The following is a 19,930-nucleotide window of genomic DNA, read 5'->3' on the forward strand; positions in this document are numbered from 1 at the left end:
ATATGTGAACACTCCCTATGGTTATTGCCCTAAGGCTCAGCCCTGAGGGAACAGGCAAATTAGCCCCACTCCCAGTCTCTCTGAAAGGGGTTTGACTTATACCTTAATAAACTAATGCCTATTAGCTTCTAACTAAGCACACATTTAGGGATTGGCTGTGGTCCTCCCCAAAGGGAAGTGCCTGATGGACCCTTCCTCTGCCTTCTCCCTCTAGTCAGTCTAACAATAAAACCAGACCACCAGCATCTCTCTGGAAGGAGCAAGGACACAGTCCATTACCCACATTTGTGATTACCACTGAGGGATGGGATCCTGGTTTGCCTGACTCTGAAAGCCAATGGAGCTTATATTCACAAGTCCTACAGGGGTGTAGGAGTACCCCTCTCCTCTTGTGGCTATCCACCGGGGCTCAGTGCAGAGGGAGCAGACAAACACATCTCACAGTTTCTCCCTGGAAGGGGCTTAGTTACCTACATTCCCAGCTGCTGCCTGAGGGTACAGTTTTTAATCAGCTTACATCTAGGTGCTGACTGAGATTCTCCCATTTGGACAGTGACAGGTGTTGGTACATGCTCAACTACCAGGAGTTAAGAACAAGGACAGCAGATTGGATGATCATAAAAGTTTGAGAGACAACCAAGAGCCTGAGCAAGGCTGACTACAAGGTTTATCTCCCTCATGAGACCACTATGTCAAGACTAGGAGTGGCTGCTTTATCTAGGGTGCAGAAACCAACAGGGAAGCCAAGAAAAATAGAGAAACAGGGGACTGTCTTCCAAGCAAACAAACAAGATGAATATCCAGAAACCAATCTTAATGAAATAAGTGACTTACCCAGTAGACAGTTCAAAAACAGTGATCATAAAGATGCTCACTGAGGTCAGGAGAGCAATGCATGAATGAAGAATTTCATCAAAGAGATACAAAATATTAAAAAACAAACAAACATAAATCAGATAGCTGACGATTACAGTAACTGAATCGAAAAATTCAATAAAGGGGTTCAACAGCCAAATATATCAGCAGAAGAAAGGACCAGTCAAATTAAAGAAAGGGCAGAGAATTCATCCAATCAGAGGAAAAAGAAAAAAGAATGAAGATAGCCTAAGGGATGATGCGACACCATCAAGGGTACAAATATATGCATAGAAGAGAGAAAGGGGCAAAAAGCTTATTAAAAGAAATACTGGCTGAAAACTTCCCTTTCCTGGGGAAAGAAATAGACATCCATATCCAAGAAGCCCAAAGAATACCAAACAAAATGAATCTAAAGAGCCACACGCTAAGACACATTATAAATTGTCAAACATGAAAGACAAAGAGAATCATAAAAGCAGCAAGAAAAAAGCAACTTGTTACATATAAGGGCACTCTCATAAGATGATCAAGTTTTTCAGCAGAAACCTTGCAGGCCAGATGGAGTGGGATGATATATTCAAAGTGCTAGGAGAAAAAAAAAACCTGCTATACAAGAATACCCAGCAAAGATGTCCTTCATAAATGAAGAAGAGATAAAAGAATTTTCCAGACAAACCAAAGCTAAATGAATTCATTACTACTAGACCAGCCTTATATCATACTTAACACTGAAAAGGACTAATTCAAAGGGCATGTGGGTGGTTCAGTCTGTTAAGTGTTCGACTCTTGGTTTTGGCTCAGGTCATGATCTCAGAGTCCTGAGATCAAGCCCTGAGTCAGGCTCTTTGCTCATCAAGGAGCTCTCTTTCTTTCTCTCTGCCCCTCTCCCAATTTGTGCACACTTTTTCTCTCAATCTTTTTTTAAAAAAGACTTCAAGTTGAAGTGAAGGATATTAATAACATGAAAACATATGAAACTATAAAATTCACTGGTAAAGGTGTTTATATAAATAGTTTAATCAAAATACTCTAATATGGTAATGGTGGTAAGTGAATCTCTTATAACTCAAGTATAAAGGCTGAAAGACAAAAATATTAAAAATAACTATAGGGCAGCCCGGGTGGCTCAGCAGTTTGGCACTGCCTTTGGCCCAGGGCCTGATCCTGGAGACCCGGAATCAAGTCCTACGTTGGGCTCCCTGTGTGGAGCCTGCTTCTCCCTCTGCCTGTGTCTCTGCCTCTCTCTCTCTCTGTGTCTCTCATGAATAAATAAATAAAAATCTTAAAAAAAAATAACTATAAAAATAACTTGTTAATGGATACACACTATAAAAGATGCAAATTGTGGGGTACCTGGGTGCTGTAGTCAGTTGAATATCTGACTCTTGGTTTTGACTCACATGGTGATCTCAGAGTTGTGAGACTGAGCCCCATGTCGAGCTCCTCACTCAGCAAGAAGTCCGCTTCAGATTCTCTTTCTCTCTCTCTCCCCTTTTGCCCCTCCTGCTCATGCTCTTGCTCTCTAAAATAAATAAATCTTAAAAAAAATTATAAATTGTGACATCAAACACAAACTGTGGGAGCAGGAGAATAAAAATGTAGAGGTTTTGTATACTTTGAAGTTATCAGCTTAGGGATGCCTGGGTGGCTCAGCAGTTGAGCATCTGTCTTTGGCTCAGGGCATGATCTTGGAGTCCCACATCGGGTTCCCTGCATGGAGTCTGCTTCTCCCTCTAGGTCTCTGCCTCTCTCTGTGTCTCTCATGTATAAATAAATAAAATCTTTAAAAAAAGATGAAGTTATCAACTGAAAACAGACTGTTAAAACTACAGGGTGTCTTATGTAAGCCTCAGGATAACCACAAAACATAAACCTGTAATAAAAAAGGATAAAGAAAAAGGAATCAAAGCATAACACTACAGAGAATCATTAAATCACAAAGGAAGAAAGCAAGAGAGAAAGAAAGGAACAAAGGAACTACAAAACAGAAAATAGTTAAAGTGGTGATAGTAAGTCCATGCTTATCAATTATTTTCAATGCACACACACTAAATTCTCTAATAAAAAAAACATACAGTGGTGAATGGATGAAAAAAACCAGGACCCAACCTGCTGCCTATGAACAGCTCATTTCAACTTTAAGGACACACGGAGACTAAAAGTGAAGTGATGCAAAAAAGATATTCCATGCATATGAAAGCCAAAAGACAGTAGGAGTAGCTAGACTTAAATTAGACAAAATAGACATTAAGCCAAAAACTGTAACAAGAGAAAAAGAGTCAATTCATCAAGATAATATAAGAACTGTAAGTATTTATGTAACTATCTTCCTCCACAGTTCCCTTGGCTCTCTACCCCTCCTTCCTGTGATGCTCAATGGATCATGGTCAATCCTCAAATGAGGCAGGTCAAGATCAAAACTGGCATGGCGACCGGATTGGTCAAAGAAAAAATGATGTATGAAAAAAGAAACAAAACAACAAGAGAAAAGATTAAAAAGAAGAAGAAGAAGAAAGCTAAAGATTGTGAAAATTATCCAATTAAAAAGCAGGTAGAGATCCTACAAGAGTCGTGGATGATTCTAGATTGCCAGCACAGGTTGGAAGCTGCATATACTGATTTTCTGCAGTTACTAAAGAGTGAAAAAGACTTGCAAGAAGCTGACGAATATAAGGAAACATGTTTAGTACAGGATTTGGTGAAGTTAGAAGCCTAAAGTTTTCTGTACAGGGTGTTTTTTACATTAAATCTTGGGATCCATTCCATAATTCATTATTTTGACCACTGCTCTATGTTCAAGTAGTATGAGAATGCGCTTCTTTTACTCAGCTGCATATATTTTTCTTTGCCTAATTTAATGGATCAAATAAATTAGCCCATCTAATAAAAAAAAGTCACTCACCCAATTTTGAATCACCTAAATACATAAAGCAAATACTAACATTCTGAAGGGAGATATAGACAGCGATACAGTAATAGTAGGCAACCTAAATAGCTCACTTTAAACAATGGATAGATCACCCTGACAGAAAAATCACTATGGAAACATTGGACTTAAATTATATGTTAGACCAGATGGACCCAACAGACATACACAGAACATTTTATTCAACAACAGCAGAATACACATTTTTCTCAAGTGCATATGGAACATTCTCCAGGATAGATCATATGTTATATGCCACAAAACAAATCTTAATAAATTGAAAAAACTGGTATCAAGCATCTTTTCCAACCATGATGCTACAAAATTAAAAATCAACTACTGGGTGGCTCACTGGTTTAGCGTCTGCCTTTGGCTCAGGTCCTGATCCCAGATTCCTGCATCGGGCTCCTTGCGTGGAGCCTGCTTCTCCCTCTGCCTGTGTCTGCCTCTCTCTCTGGGTCTCTCATGAATAAATAAATAAGTTTTTAAAAAAATCAATTACAAGAGGAAAACTGGAAAATGCACAAATATGTAGAGATTAACAACATGCTTACAAACAACAAATGAATCCAAGAAAAAATTAAAAGGGAAATCAGAAAACATCTCCGGGCAAAAGAAAAGGGAAACAAAATATACCAAAAGTTATGAGATGCCTCAAAATCAGTTTTAAGAGGAAAGTTATAGCAGTAAACAATTACATTAGAAAAAATGAAAGATCTCAAATAAACAACCCAACCATACATCCCAAGGAACTAGAAAAAAAGAAATAACTATGTCCAAAGTTAGCAGAAGGAATGAAATAAAGATTAGTACAGAAATAAATGAAATAAGAGACTAGAAAGACAATAGAAAAGATCAAAGAAACTAGGAGCTGGTTTTTTGAAAAGATAAACAAAATAGAAAAACTTGCGGCTAGACCAAGAAAAAAAGAGACACTTAAATAAAATCAGAAATGAAAGAGATAACATAGAAATAGTAAGGATAACAACAAACTACTATGAACAATTATATGCCAAAACTTACATAATCTACAAATGGATAAATTCCTAAAAACATACAGCTTTTACTAAGACTGAATCATGAAGAATTAGAAAATCTGAACAGACTGATTACCAGTAAAGAGACTGGATAAATAATCAAAATCCTTCCAACAAAGAAAAGTCCAAGACCAGATGGCTTCACTGGTAAATTCTACCAAACATTTCAAGAATTAATACTAATCCTCTTAAACTCTTCAGAAAAAATGTAAAAGAAGGGAATACTTCCTAAATCATTTAAAAAAGTCAGTATTAATCTGATGCCAACGCCAGTCTAGGACACAAGAAAATTATAGGCCAGTATCCCTGATGAATATAAATGCAAAAAAATCTCAACAAAATATCAGCAAATCAAATTAAACAGTACATAGGATTATACCTATGATCAAGTGGGATTTATCGCAAGGTGCAGAAAAAGTATCTGACACAATTCAACATCCTTTCATAATAAAACCTCTCCAGAAATCGGGTAGAGAAGGCATGTATCTAAATATAAAAAAGACCAAAACTTGAGAAGCTCACAGCTAACGTCATACCCAACACTGAAAAGATTTTCCTCTAATATTATGAACATGAGAAGGATGCCGACTGTCACCAATTTCATTCAAACTAGTGTTGGAAGTGCTAGTCAGAGCAATTCGGCAAGAAAAATAAATAAAGACATCCAAATTAGAAGAAATAAAATGGTCTCTCTCTGCAGATGACATGATATTATATATTGAAAACCTTAAAGACTCCACCAGAAACTGTCAGAATAAACAAATTTAGTAAAATTGCAGGATACAAAATCAATATACAAAAATCAGTTGCATGGCTATAAATAATAGTTATTGGAAAGAGAAATTAAGAAAAGAATCCCATTTACAATAGCATGAACAAGTAAAAACTACTTAGGAGTAAATTTAATCAAGGAAGTAAAATACCTGTACACTGGAAACTATAAAATATTGGTGAAAGAAACTGAAGAAGACACAAATGTTCTGTATGGATGGATGTTTCTATGATTTGTCCTGCATAACCAGCCACATGGACCTGCACATGTGTAGTAGGCAGGCTGAGGAATGCTGTTTGTGAGACTTGTGCTGTGTGAATAACCTTGGGAGCCTGGTTGTTGAAATAGATTATCTGGCCTCCAGGTCAGAACTGGCCCTTCTCTTCTGGACACCAAGATCTATAAATCTTGTCTCACCCTCCCCTCCTGCTCCAGACTGGGCTGGACCCCCAGAATGAAATCCAGGGCCATTCCTGGATGGCAAACACACATAGCCCAGGCTCCTTGAAAATATAAAAATATGATAACAGAGATGTAGCTCACTCCAAACTGCATGTAGGCAAACAAATGTTTAACTTCAAACCCTGTTATTTGCCCTATAAAGATGGGGATAGTCAGTTGGATGTCTCACCTGAGGGAGGACTATCCACCCAGACCTCTTAATCAGGACTCTATCCCGTCTGTTTCCACTGGGCTTCCCCAGCTAATGAGGTTGGATGTTGTAAGTACCCAGTTTGATGTAACTTTGCGTTATTCTCATTTATTGCCTACTATTACCTTTATCTATGTGTAGCTTGCTTTCCTCTTCTGTTTCTATAATAACAAAGTTTTCTTTCCTTTTTGGAACCAAAACATGGCTGTTCTGAATCTTTTCACAGAACAACAAATAATTGGAAGGATACACCATGCTCATGGATTGGAAGAATTAATATTGTTAAAATGTCCATACCAGCCAAAGCAATTTACAGATTCACTGCAATCCCTATCAAAATTCCAGTGGCATTTTTCACAGGAAAAAAAAAAAAAAAAGCAATCCTAAAATCCATATGGGACCATGAAAAATCCTAAATAGCCAAAGCAGTCTTGAGAAAGAACACAGCTGGAGGCATCATATTTCTTGATTTCAAACTATACCACAAAGCTATAGTAATTAAAACACTATGGTATTGACATTTAAAAAAAAAAGACACATAGATCAATGGAATAGGATAGAGAGCACAGAAATAAACTCATGCATATATGGTCAATTAATTTTCAACAGAGCTGCCAAGAATATACAAATGGTCAAATTAGTCTCTTCAATAAATGGTGCTGGGAAAACTGGATCGCCTCATGCAAAACAATAAAACCAGACCTTTACTATACACCATAAAAATCAACTAAAAATGGATTAAAGACTTGAATGTAAGACCTGAAACTAAAACTCCTAGAAGAAAACACAGTGGGTAAATTCTTTGACACTCGACTTAGAGATGAGTTTTTGGATTGAACACCTTAAAACAAAGGCAACAAAAGCAAAAATAAATAAATGGGATTACTTAAAAAAAAAAAAAAAAAAAAAAAGCTGAAAGAAGCTAAAAAGCTTCTGCATGGCAAAGGAAACCATCAAGTGAAAAGGTAATCTATGGAACAGAAAATATTTGCAAACCACATATCTAATAAAGGGTTAATACCTAAAATATACAAGGAACCCATATAGCTCAATAGCAAAAAAACCCCAAATAGCCCATTTAAAAAATGGATAAAGAACCTGAATAGACATTTTTCCAAAGAAGACATACAGATGGTCAACAGGTACACGAAAAGGTACTCAATATCACTAGTCACCAGGGAAATGCAAATCAAAACCACAATGAGGTATCTATCAATCACCTCACAACTACTGGAATGGCCATTATCAAAAAGACAAGAAATGCTGGCAAGGATGTGGAGAAAAGGGACCCATTGTGCACTGCTGTTAGGAATGTAAACTGGTGCAACCCCTATGGAAAAAAGTTGCAGGTGCCTCAAGAAATTAAAAATGGAACTACCAAATTATCCAACAATCCCAGTTTGTTTTTGTTTTTTAGGATTTTATTTATTTATTCATGAAAGACACAGAGAAAGAGAGGCAGAGACATAGGCAGAAGAACAGGCTCCTCACAGGGGGCCTGATGTGGGACTCGGTCCCCGGACCCCAGGACCATACCCTGAGCTGAAGGCAGACCCTTAACCACTGAGCCACAGAGGCATTCCCAAAAATACCAGTTCTAAGTATATATGCATAGAAAACAAAATCACCATCTGAAAGAGATATCTGTACCCCCATGTTTATTGCAACATTATTCACGGTAGCCAAGATATGGAAACAACTTTAGTTTCATCAATGGATAAATGAATTTTTAAAATATCATATATACATATAGTGGAAGATTATTCAGCCTTAAAAAAAGAAGGAAACCAGGCCATTTTTGACAACACAGATGAACCCTGAGGACATTATGCCCATTTATAGGCCAAGTAAAATAAGCTAGACAGAGAAAAACAAATACTAGGTGGTGTCACTTATCTGTGTAATCTTTATTTAAAAAAAAAAAAAAAAAAGGTGAACTCTTAGAAACAGCGAGTAGATGTGGTTGCAAATACTTGAGGGGTAAATGGGAGAAAGGGAGATCCCAGAGAAAGGGTACAAACTTTTAGTTGTAAGATAAAGGTAGCCTGAGGACCTAATGCATAATACGGGGACTGTAATTGTTAATACTATACTGTATAACTGAAATTTACTGGAGTGCCTGGGTTGCTCAGTCAGTTAAGTAGCTATTGTCAGCTGAGGTCATGAGCCTGGGATTGAGCCCTGCATCGGGCTCCTTGCTCAGTGGGGAGCCTGCTTCTCCCTGCCCTCTGACTGTGCTCTCTCTTATATAAATAAAAAATCTTTAAAAAAATTCACCGAGAGAACGTTTTTCTTTCTTCAGATTTTTTTAAAAAGATGGAGAGTGAGCAAGAGAAAGGGGAGAGGAGCAGAGGGAGAGGGAGAAGCAGTGTCCCGACTGAGCCCTAGGACTCTGGGATCAGGACTTAAGCCAAAGGCAGACCCTTAACTGACTGAACCACCCAAGTGCCCCACTAAGAGAGAACCTAAGTGTACACACAAAAGGTAAATATGTGAGGTAACAGATGTGTTAATTCAATGGTGGGAATCCTTTTATAATGCATAAGGATATCAAATCATCCTGGTGTATATTTTCAGTACCTTACAATTTTGCAAATTATACCTCAGCAAAACTGAAAAAATAAGTATAAATGCCATGACCAAAACGCTAATGAATTTCATTTCAACAAATAGCTAATTAACTCAATTTGAACATATAACCACTAAACAGTAGGCTAATCACTGGAACACTACTCTGGAGCATTAAAGAAACAATTCAGCCAAGCCAGTGAGGCAAAGGGGGTCATGGGTACAAGGGTGAGCGCTGTACATATTCTCAGATTCAGTGTTGTTCACACATGATTTATACCTAAGTTACTATAAAGTATCTAGTTAGGAGAGTAATCAGTATTTCTCACCTCATTATTATGGGAAACCTAGCAAGACAGTCCCTTCATTTAGATTATAGGGTAGAGAATTTTATGTAAAGAACCCTATTTAAATTTAAAGTTTCTCCATACTTCATTAAAAGCCTAGAAATAAGGGATGCTGGGGTGGCTCAGTGGCTGAGCGTCTGCTTTCAGCTCCCGGCGTGACACTGGAGACCAGGGATGGAGTTCCACATCGGGCTCCCTGCATGGAGCCTGCTTCTCCCTCTGCCTGTCTCTGCCTCTCTCTGTGTCTCATGAATGAATGAATAAATAAAATCTTTAAAAAAATAAAAAAATAAAAGCCTAGAATATTGTTACCCTGGGCTTTTTTAAAGTGATGAACAAATAAGTCCAGAAAAAAAGCTAAAAGTATTTGATGATCATTAGGCAGCCCTCCCTCCTCTGAGGAGGAGAAAGATTAACCATTCCTGGTAATACCCTGAGAAAAGACACTCCCCAGCTCCTCAAAGAAGAGCTGCACCCCTTGAGGGGCTGACTGAGAAAGATGACAGAAGCTTAATAGTTTACTGTAAAGCTATCATAATTTCTTTTAAATAAAAATAGGCCATAATACAAGTAGAGAAAAACTAAAAAATGGTGAGTGGTAGCAAGTGATACCCCTTAGGAAAGTCACAAGAGCAAAAGCAAAGACTTTAGACTGTTTTCACAATAGAAGTCATCTATGTCGTATAAATACAAAACACATATAACTTAACATCTCCCCCCCCCACCCCCCCCCCCCCCACCAAACACACATACACACAATTTCACTTCAGGAAAAGTGTGGTGAATTGGCTGATTCTGACAAGCTATTAATTGCTAAGTCTTCTGCAAGAAAAAAAAAATGAGAGCACACTGGGATATTTCTAATACGGAAGGGAGATTTGCCCTAATCTGACAATCCAAACAACCTGTTTCAGTACAAATTCCTCAAGATGAAATGTCCACACTAACCGAAAATTAATCTTTATAATCCTTATCCAGACACCGGAGATGTTGAACTGGATGGCCAGAAATAAAAATGTACAAGATTTTCTTATGAGTAACAAGGACTAACTCAGGATTCTGGGAGGCAGGGCAGGGGGGGTACAGAAAGTAGTCATTTTCACGTCCATTGAAAATGTCCCTGTAGCAGTTGTGACTTATAGACAGGAATCTAACACAGACAGTAAGCCTTTGGAGAAACCCTCAGGCTCTCCAACCCTGTTCGCATGTACATCTAAATTACAGTGTAATTATTTTCCTAGAATTACACCTCAATGGCTGTAGGCTCCAAAGGAAATCTATTTTCCGATGCAGTGGGGAAAAACAGCCTATTTAAGTCTACTTTTCCATGGAAAAAATAGAAAAACATTTAATAGAGATCTGCTTGAGCCAAAATTTTATATTATACAGCATTTTAAGTATATATTCTATCTCTTGATAAGGATTCCTCAAGAGTTCACTTTATTTCATTAGTATTACATTTTCATTTCCTTGTGCATAAAATAGAGGATTACGTGAAATGATGGTGTCTGCTTTGAGATGGCCCTTATACTGGGGGCTCTATGTTGCTAGGGTTTCCTAGAGTATAGTTCACTCAGGCTAAAAAGGGATAAAAAAGCGGGCTATCTTTCAGATTTAAATTATTCAACAAATGATATGCAAGAAATAAGACTAATCTGAATGTGTATAGGTGCACATATATAGATCTCCACCACTTCAACTTTGAAAGACCAAGTATTATAGCAAGAATTAAGAAACTTTCTGCCTTCTGTCCACCCTTTCATTGTGCTCTGGAACATATTCCTATTTATATACTCCTGTAATTTATACCCTTTGCTCCAGATATCATGAATTCCTCCCTCACTACTGGATCATTCCCATCAATATGCAAATATGTGCTGGTATCTTCCATCTTTAAAAAACAAAATAAGCCAGAAAAAACAATCACTAACTATAAAAGAATCTTTTTTGATCCATGTGATCCCTATTATACTCACAGAATCTATTTCCTTTTCTATTTTCTCAACTCACTGGAATAGAACCTCCTTACCAGCACTCCACTGAAAACATTCTTGTACAAGTCATGAATGATCTCCAACTTGCCAAATCAGAGACTCATGTCTGTCCTCCTTTTAACTGAACTCAGCAGCATTTAGTCTAGTTAACCATCAGCAGCCCCTTCCAGAAATACTTTTTTCCTCAGATTTTCAACAAAAGTGTCTTCTGGTTCTCTTTCTACCTCATTAGCTCCCATCCTGAGTAATTATTCATATACTTGAGGACTGGTTTTAAACCCTCATATTTTCTACCCAACCTCCCAAGTTGATTTCATTCACTTTCAGAGCATTGATAACACTGACATTTTAAAATTTTATTTGAGAGAGAGAGAGCAGAAGCAGGGGGAGGGGTCAGAGGGAGAGGGACAAATGGGGGGTCATAGTCATAGGGATGTTGCCACCTTTTTTGCAGGCTTTTGCTCTAGGAACTCAACTAGGCTCTCACAGAGACTATCAGAGAGAATCCAGATAAAGTTCCTACCATGGTTCTGGCTGGTGGAAAGGAACAACCACTGTAAAATCTGCCTAGACCATTCTCCCTGAGAAACAAAAGCCTTCATCTGCAAGTGGCCCCACCTGAGGGCACTAGTGGAATCCTACTGCTGCTAGGGGGAAGGGTTACCCAGACTAGCCCCCCATCTCATCTAAGTGGAGAGGGAACCTCACAGAGGGAGGGGCTTTAAGGTTACAGACTGAGCCAGTAGATACTAAAAGAAGACAGAAGAGTAGAAGGAGAAATTCTTCTGACTGCCCAATACTGTACTCCAAAGACTCAGACTTAATCAGAATGTTATAGAATGCTTTCCCTCATCTATACCCCACCAGCATGCTAACAAACCTCCAGTAATAACAGTGGGGTACACCTGAGGGACCTGCAAGAGTTGGATAATCTCTGGGGAACAGCACAAAGGGAAGATCTGAAGCCAATAAAAAAAAAAAAAAGGAGACAAAACAAAGTTGCTAGTGTAAATTGAAGTCTATGGTGCTCACAGCAACAGCAAACCTCAACAATGGGAACCATGGCAACCACAAACTTCAAATGTACCCGAACTCCTGGCTACATTAACACAAATCTCCACACCAAAGGCCTATTTATCTCAGTTTCTATTGCCCTGCAAAATAAACCTGGCTTTCAACAAATTGCAACAACAAAGGCATACCAAAGACAAGCAATAAACACAGTTTAAAAAAATAAATCTTTAGAACCAGACTCAGATATGACAGAGATGTTGGGACTACTAGAGAGGGAATTTTAATTTTTAAATAACTTATAATAATATTCAAGGCTCTAATAGGTAAAGTAGTTATTATTCAAGATCAGATAATTTTAACAGAGATATGGAAACTATAATAAACAGTCAAATGAAAATGCTACAAAATCAAAAACATGGTAACAGAAATGTCCAGAGTTCAGGGACACCTGGCTGGCTCAGCGGTTGAGCATCTGCCTTTGGCTTAGGGAGTGATCCTGGAGTCCGGGATCGAGTTCCACATCTGGCTCCTTGCAGGGAGCCTGCTTCTCCCTCTGCCTATGTCTCTGCCTCTCTCATGAATAAATACATAAAATCTTAAAAAAAAAAAAAAAAAGAAAAGAAAAGAAATGAAGAGAGTTCAAAGGGCTCATCACTAGACTTGGTATAGCCAAGGAAAGAATCAGGTAACTTGAAGTTAAGTTAGTAGAAATTACACAAACTGAAAGGCAAAGAGAAAAAAGAATGAAAACCACAACAGAGCATCCAAGAGCTGTGGGATAGTATCAAACCATGTAATGCAAGCATTACAACCTGCAATGCAAGCATTGCGACTGGAATCCCAGAAGGAGAAGAATGGAACAGGTGAAATATTTAAAGAAATAAGGGGTAAACATATTCCAAAATTAGTAACAGTCACAAAGCCAAGTATCTAAGACACTTAGAGACCACCAAGCAGGGGAAAAAAAACAAAGAAATCACATTTGGGCATATCATATTCAAACTGCTGAAAACCAAAAACAGAAAAAAAATCTTGAAGGCAGTTGGTGGAAAAGAACCCACTTTACCTACTTTATAGACTAAATGTTTATACCCCCCTCTAAATTCATGTTGAAGTCCTAACAACCAGCATGGATGTATCTGGACATGGGGTCTGTCAGAAAGTAATTAAGGTAAAATGAGGTCCTAAAGGTGAGATTAGTATCCTTATAACTCACTAAAAGAGCTCATGTACTCCCTTTCTCACTAGGAAAGTTCACGGGAGGATACAGTGAGAAGGTGGCCATCTACAAGACCAGAAGAGAACCTTCACCAGAAACCAAACATGCTGGTACCCCGATCTCAGATGTTCAGTCTACAGAACTGGCAACCTAAGTAAGTAGATTAAGACACCTATGATAAAGGAACAAAGATAAGACTTACAGCAAACCAGTCAAGCAAAAAGACAAAAGAATGACATAAGTAAAGTGTTGAAAGAAAAACTATCAACCCAGAATTCTATATCCAGTGAAAATACCTTCAAAAGTGTAGGAGAGGGACACCGGGGTGGCTTAGTCAGTTAAGCATCTTACTCTTGATTTTGGCTCAGGTCATGATCTCAGGGTCGCGAGATTGAGCCCCATGTCAGCTCCACACAGAGCATGAAGCCTGCTTAAGATTCTCATTCATATTCTCTTTCTCTCCACCCCTCCCCTGCTCATGTGCTCTCTCGCTCTTTTTTTTTTTTTTTTTTTTAAAGATTTTATTTATTTATTCATGACAGACACACAGAGAGAGGCAGAGACACAGGCAAAGGGAGAAGCAGGCTCCATGCAGGGAGCCCGACATGGGACTCCATCCTAAGTCTCCAGAATCACACTCTAGGCTGAAGGCGGCGCTAAACCGCTGGGCCACCAGGGCTGCCCTGTGCTCTCTCTCTCTTAAAAAAAAAAAAAAAAAAAAGTGAAAGAGAAATAAAAACCTTCTCAGACAAATGAAAACTAGGGAATTCACTACCAGTAGACCTATCCTATAAGAAATGTTAAAGAAGGTTTTTCAGGCAAAGGGAATATGACATAGGTTAAAATCTTAAATCTGTACAAAGAAATAAGGAGCATCAGAAATGAAAAACTATAATCTTCAGCTTATTTTTAAGATTTATTTATTTGAGAGAGACTGAGTGTGAGAGGGAGGGGAGGTTAGGGGGAGAAGGGGCAGAAAGGGAGAAGGAGAGAGAGAATCTAAGAGTTACGTGCTTAACTGACTGAGCTCATCAAGAGTTGGGTGCTTAACTGACTGAGCCACCCAGGTGCCCCTAGCTTATTTTTCATCACACTAAAATAAAATTGTTTAAAGCAATACAGGTAAGAAGGTGTTGGGTATTTATAGTATATATAAAACTAAAATATATGACATATGTGATGGTAAAGATGAGAGACTGAATCTTCTCCCTGAGATCTGGAAGAAGGCACAGATGTCTTCTTTCACTACTTCTATTCAACTTTGCACTGGAATTCCTAGCTAGTTCAATAAGGCAAGAAAAATAAAAGGCAACAGAATGGAAAGGAAGAAATAAAACTGCCTTTATTGGCAGACAACTTATAGAAAATTCCAAAGAATCCACAAAAATAACTTCTTAGAACTAGTAAGTGAGTTTAGCAAGGTTGCAGAATACAAGGTCGACATACAAAAATGAATTGTTTCTATATATTAGCAATGAATAAATTGAATTTGAAATAAAGAAAACCCCACCATTGATAATAGCACCAAAAAAGAAGTACTTAGGTATAAATCTAACAAAACATAGTCATGAAAAACTATAAAACATTCACGAAACAAAGGTCTAAATCAATGGAGAGATATTACCATGCTCATAGATTAGACTCAATGTTATTGTCAATTCTCCCAATTTGATCTATAGATTCAATATGATCCCAATCAAAATCTAAAGGTTTTTTTTGTACATGTTGACAAGATTAGCCTAAATCTTACATAAAAAGGCAAAGAAACCTGAAGAGCCAAATCACTCAGAAAAGGAAAAATAAAGTGGAAGAATTCACACTGCCCAATTTCAAGATTTACTATAAAGGTACAACAGTCAAAGGCAAGTGGTATTGGCAAAGAAGTATATGTAATGAGCAACAGAACAAAGATCCAGAAACAGACCCGCACAAATATATTCAACTGATTTTCAACAAAGGTATAAAGGCATTTCAGTAGAGAAAATATTGCTCTTTCAACAAATGATACTGAATCATCTGAATGTCTATATGCAAAAGAAATAAACTTCTTACAAACAACGGAAGGAGGTGGGGAAAAATAGAAGCTGACCTAAGTGATTAGAAAACCACATTGGAAACTGTATTAAAGCAAAAGAAACTATATAAATACTGTACTCCAGTTGGCAAATTTTCTCATGGTGGGTACAGTTCTGAAATTGCTTTACATGTATACTGGAATTGAACAAGTTAGGTAAATGGATGGTAAATTGTGGGAACCAGATCTTACACTGTCAAATAGGGGATTTACAGATAAGCAAGAAGGGAAGGGCTCTGATGCAGGATTAGAGCCAGAGATTTAGTATGATCTTGGGTTTAGCTTAATGTTTATTCAGATGGACAGATACAGAAATAATTATGGATAGGTGTGTACATGGTTTAGTATACGTACATAGATTACTTGGCTCTCTCTGCTGAGGTGCTAGAATTAATGACATCCCAGAAGCAAGGAGTACCCTCACTGCCCAGATCTTGCTTTCCAAATACCATTTAGAACCAGGGCACCTTGGAGAAATGGCTGATTCCAACACACAGCAGTGAAAATACAAGATGAATAGTGTTGGAAAGTAAAATACCCACCAAAAGGATGAAGGCATGGCAGAGGGACACAGGAGCCAACATTAAAGAGCTCCCCATAGCAAAAGTGGGAATAATTTCAGCCACATAATAATACTTTTTTATAACTCAAAGTATGAAATAAATATACATGAGTCCACACTGATATAAATGATTGAATAGATAAACAAATGGAGAAGGAAAAAAAATTCCTCACAGAAGAATCCCTAATAGTATGTGTGGATACTCGACCCCTCAAGGAGACAGAACTTAATTTCCACTCCTCCCTACCTTGGGAGTAGACCAGACTTAATGAAATGCTTCCAAAGATTAGAGTATGAAAAGGGAAAAACAGTAACTTCACAGTGAAGAAACTTGTCAAACACTGCCTTATACAAGTAATCACAGCATCACCAGAGATGTCATCTTAATTTCATATATCCCTTGCTGTGATGAGATTAGAAGGGCCCCTCATCTAGGTAGCATTCTTAAAACAAAAAACATAACCCCAGAAGAATTATAAGAAAAACATCAAACCAAAAAAAAAAAAAAAAAAAAAAAAATTCAAACCAACACAAATTAAGGAACATTCTACAAAATACCTTATCAGTATTCCTCTAAATTGCCAAGGCCATTAAAAAAACAAAACAAAACAAAACAAGAGAAAGACTAAGTGCTATGGTTTGAATGTGTTCCCTCCCAAATTTGTATGTTTAAATCCTAATGCCCAGTGTGGTGGTGTTAGGAAGTGAGGCCTTTGGAAAGTGCTTAGGTCTGAGAGTGGAGCCCTCACGAATGGGATTTGCTGTCATAAAACAGACTCTGTGGGGATCCCTGGGTGGCGCAGCGGTTTGGCGCCTGCCTTTGGCCTAGGGGACGATCCTGGAGACCTGGGATCGAATCCCACATCGGGCTCCTGGTGCATGGAGCCAGCTTCTCCCTCTGCCTGTGTCTCTGCCCCCACCCCTCTCTCTGTGACTATCATAAATAAATAAATTAAAAAAAAAAACAAAAAACAACCAGACCCTGTGAAGCTCCTTAGCTCCTCCTACCATGTGAATACAAAGAGAAGTCAGAAAAACTGGAAAAACTGGTGAAATCTAAATAAAGCCTGGTTTTCACAGTAATGTACTAACGTTGGTTTCTTAGTTTTGACGGATATACCATAGTAATATAATATTAAGGAGAAACTGAAACTGTGTGAGGGGTTTAGGAAAACTCTTAGTACTACATTTGCAACTTTTTTGTAAACCTAAGTAAACCAAAATAAAAAGTTTATTTTTAAAATAATGAATATTAAGGAGGGCACTTGTTGAGATGAGTTTTGCATGTTGTATGAAAGTGATGAATCGCTAAATTCTACACTTGAAACTAATATTACACTGTATGTTAACTAACTGGAATTTACAGAAAAACTTGGAAAAAAAATGACCTTCAACATATAAAGGTTTTGAAGAATTCTGGATGACAAGTGAAAACACTCATGACAGACTCTTAAATGAAAAAAGCAGACTAAAAACTATAACACTTCCATGCCAATTATCAATCTATTAAGAGAGAGCTACTTAGAGAAAAATAAATAAATATACTTAGATATTTAGTTACCTCTTAGTGCTGAGCTCAGATTTTTTTCCATTTTTTTCTAGTTCTCAAATGTTCCACAATGAATAATAAGATATATTGACTTTGTATCATTGTGTTTAAATAGTTTTAATTTTACATCATAATATTTAAGTTATGGGATATCAATGAGAAGGATAAACATCACTCAAGGACTTTATCTCCTCTTCTGGGGAAGGGGAGTTAGCACGTTTTTGGTTGTATGCAGGATAGTTGCATCATGTATTATGATCTTCTTGTCTTTATTTGGAGATCAAGTATGGTTTAAGGAGATGTGTATGGGTGCCAAATTGATAAAGGGTAGACTCGTGATGGTTAATTTTAAGTGCCAACTAGAACGTGCGACAGGGTGCCTAGATTAAACATGTAGGGGTGTGTTGGTGAATGTGTTTTGGGATGAGATTAGCATTTGAATCCACAGACTCTGTTAGACTGCCTTCCCAAATGTGGGTGGGCATCATCCAATCCCTTGAGGGCTAAAGAGGACCCAAAAGACAAAAGGAGAAATGTACTCCTTTTTAAATTCCTGACTGCCTGCTTGAGCTGGGCCATTGGTCTCCTGACCTTAAACCAGAGTTTATACTATCAATTCAGACTAGGACTGGAATTACATTGCTGGCTTTCCTGGTTCTCCTGTATGCAGAGGCAGACAGTGGGACTTCTCAGCCTCTATAATCATTTGAGCCAATTCTTCATAACAAATCCCTTCTTATACATACATCTTATTGCTTCTATTTCTCTGTAGAATCCTAATACAATTCCCAATTTGAAGCTCTTTTCTATGAAAATGTCTCTAATATTCCCCCAATCTTTATAGGTCTTGCCTTACATGGCTCTCTTGATCTCCTTTGGTGTTTTTAAAGTTTTTTTGTTTTTTTTTAAGATTTATTTATTTACTTATGATAAAGAGAGAGAAAGGCAGAGACACAGGCAGAGGGAGAAGCAGGCTCCATGCAGGGAGCCTGACATGGGACTTGATCCCAGGTCTCCAGAATCACACCTCGGGTTGAAGTTGGCACTAAACTGCTGGGCCACCGGGGCTCCCCTTTGGTGTTTTTTAAGTAGGCTTCATGCCCAGGATGGAGCCCAACACAAGCCTTGAACTCATGACCCTGAGATCAAGACGTGAACTGAGATCAAGAGTTGAACCCATAACCGACTGAACCACCAAGGTGCCTCTTCTTTGGTCTTTGAGGCACAAGACAAGATATGCTGTACTATATATTGTCTGACACTGTGCATTTTTAGGCCTTATCTTTCCAACTAGAACTTAATAATCTTGAAAGTAAGGGTTTTATCTCTTATTTCTTCTGGGTGTATTTTCTTCCATTTGTTCATTCATTTACTTGCTTATTCTGCAAGTGTGCTGAGTTCCTACTATATGCCAGGGACACTGCTAATCAATACAATAGTGAGCAACACCAGACTGCTCCCTTTATCTTCCAGGAGATTCTAGTTTAGTTGGGGATGCTGAAATCATTAGGACAATCACAAAACATATGCAGAATTATAAGCCCTGGTAATGCTGTGAGGAAATCTATTTCAGAGTCCATATGGGGAACTTAACCTAACCTTGGTTGGAGAAGAGTGTAAAAGGCAAGAAAAGCTAATCTGAGAGAAGATTTCAAATCTTCAAAAAGCTTCGATCTGAAGAATGAGCATGTTTTTCACTAAGGTGGGGAAAAAGGGTGGAGGTGCGAGAAATATGTTCTAGAGGGAAGTTGGGGGATGGAGAAGGTGCACAGGGCCACGGTATTGCACACAGAAGGCTTTAAGAGACAGGTGATTGGCCAGACTCTACCAACCATTTTCTGTAGTCTCTTCTCTTCTCGTTTTTTCTTAAGCTGAGCCTCCTTTTCTTCTGCTTCCCTCTTCTGACGCTCCTCTTCTTCGGCCTTTAACTGGGCCTGGTCAAGATTAGGGTCAGTAAAAAACAAGAACACTATGTTTGTATGGAAATAAGATTTTTTATATTGAGGAAAGTCAAGTATCTACCAAGAGTGCCCACCCTGTCTCTGAAAGAAGCCTATACTTCGTGATAAAAGTAGAAACTCCAACAGGTGGTCAGTTGTGTAACTTAAAAGTTTCTCCAAAAGAATCCTCTTCTACTTGTGAAGGTGATATTAAGAACATTAATTTCTCATCAAAAAATACTTTTTTAGTTCTTTTCACCTGTGAAATACTAAGTCCAAACTCCAAACAGCATAGGAAAATTTTTTTCTTTCATTTCACACACAAAAAACCCCCCAAACTATGGGAACTATTTATTTTTTTCTTAATAGATACAAAATTTATTTTTGATAGTCTAGGTCAAAACTGTCTAAGAACTAT

At 37.9% G+C, this 19,930-nt stretch overlaps 1 protein-coding gene and 1 pseudogene across 9 annotated transcripts in view; one reads left to right on the forward strand and one right to left on the reverse strand.

Annotated features, from left to right (window-relative positions):
* The window catches only part of CCDC191 (coiled-coil domain containing 191), an 89,812-nt gene that overhangs the window by 17,588 nt on the left and 52,294 nt on the right, over window positions 1–19,930 (reverse strand). For all 9 annotated transcript variants that reach the window (XM_025990082.2, XM_025990081.2, XM_025990083.2 and 6 more), the window contains one exon: window positions 19,405–19,506. In XM_025990082.2, coding sequence (XP_025845867.1) covers window positions 19,405–19,506 — 102 coding nt within the window. The remainder of the gene's footprint in view (window positions 1–19,404; window positions 19,507–19,930) is intronic.
* LOC112913444 (tubulin-specific chaperone A pseudogene) lies at window positions 2,876–3,574 on the forward strand (annotated as a pseudogene).

This window comes from Vulpes vulpes, chromosome 1 (assembly GCF_048418805.1).
Source record: "Vulpes vulpes isolate BD-2025 chromosome 1, VulVul3, whole genome shotgun sequence".
Lineage (NCBI taxonomy): Eukaryota > Metazoa > Chordata > Mammalia > Carnivora > Canidae > Vulpes > Vulpes vulpes.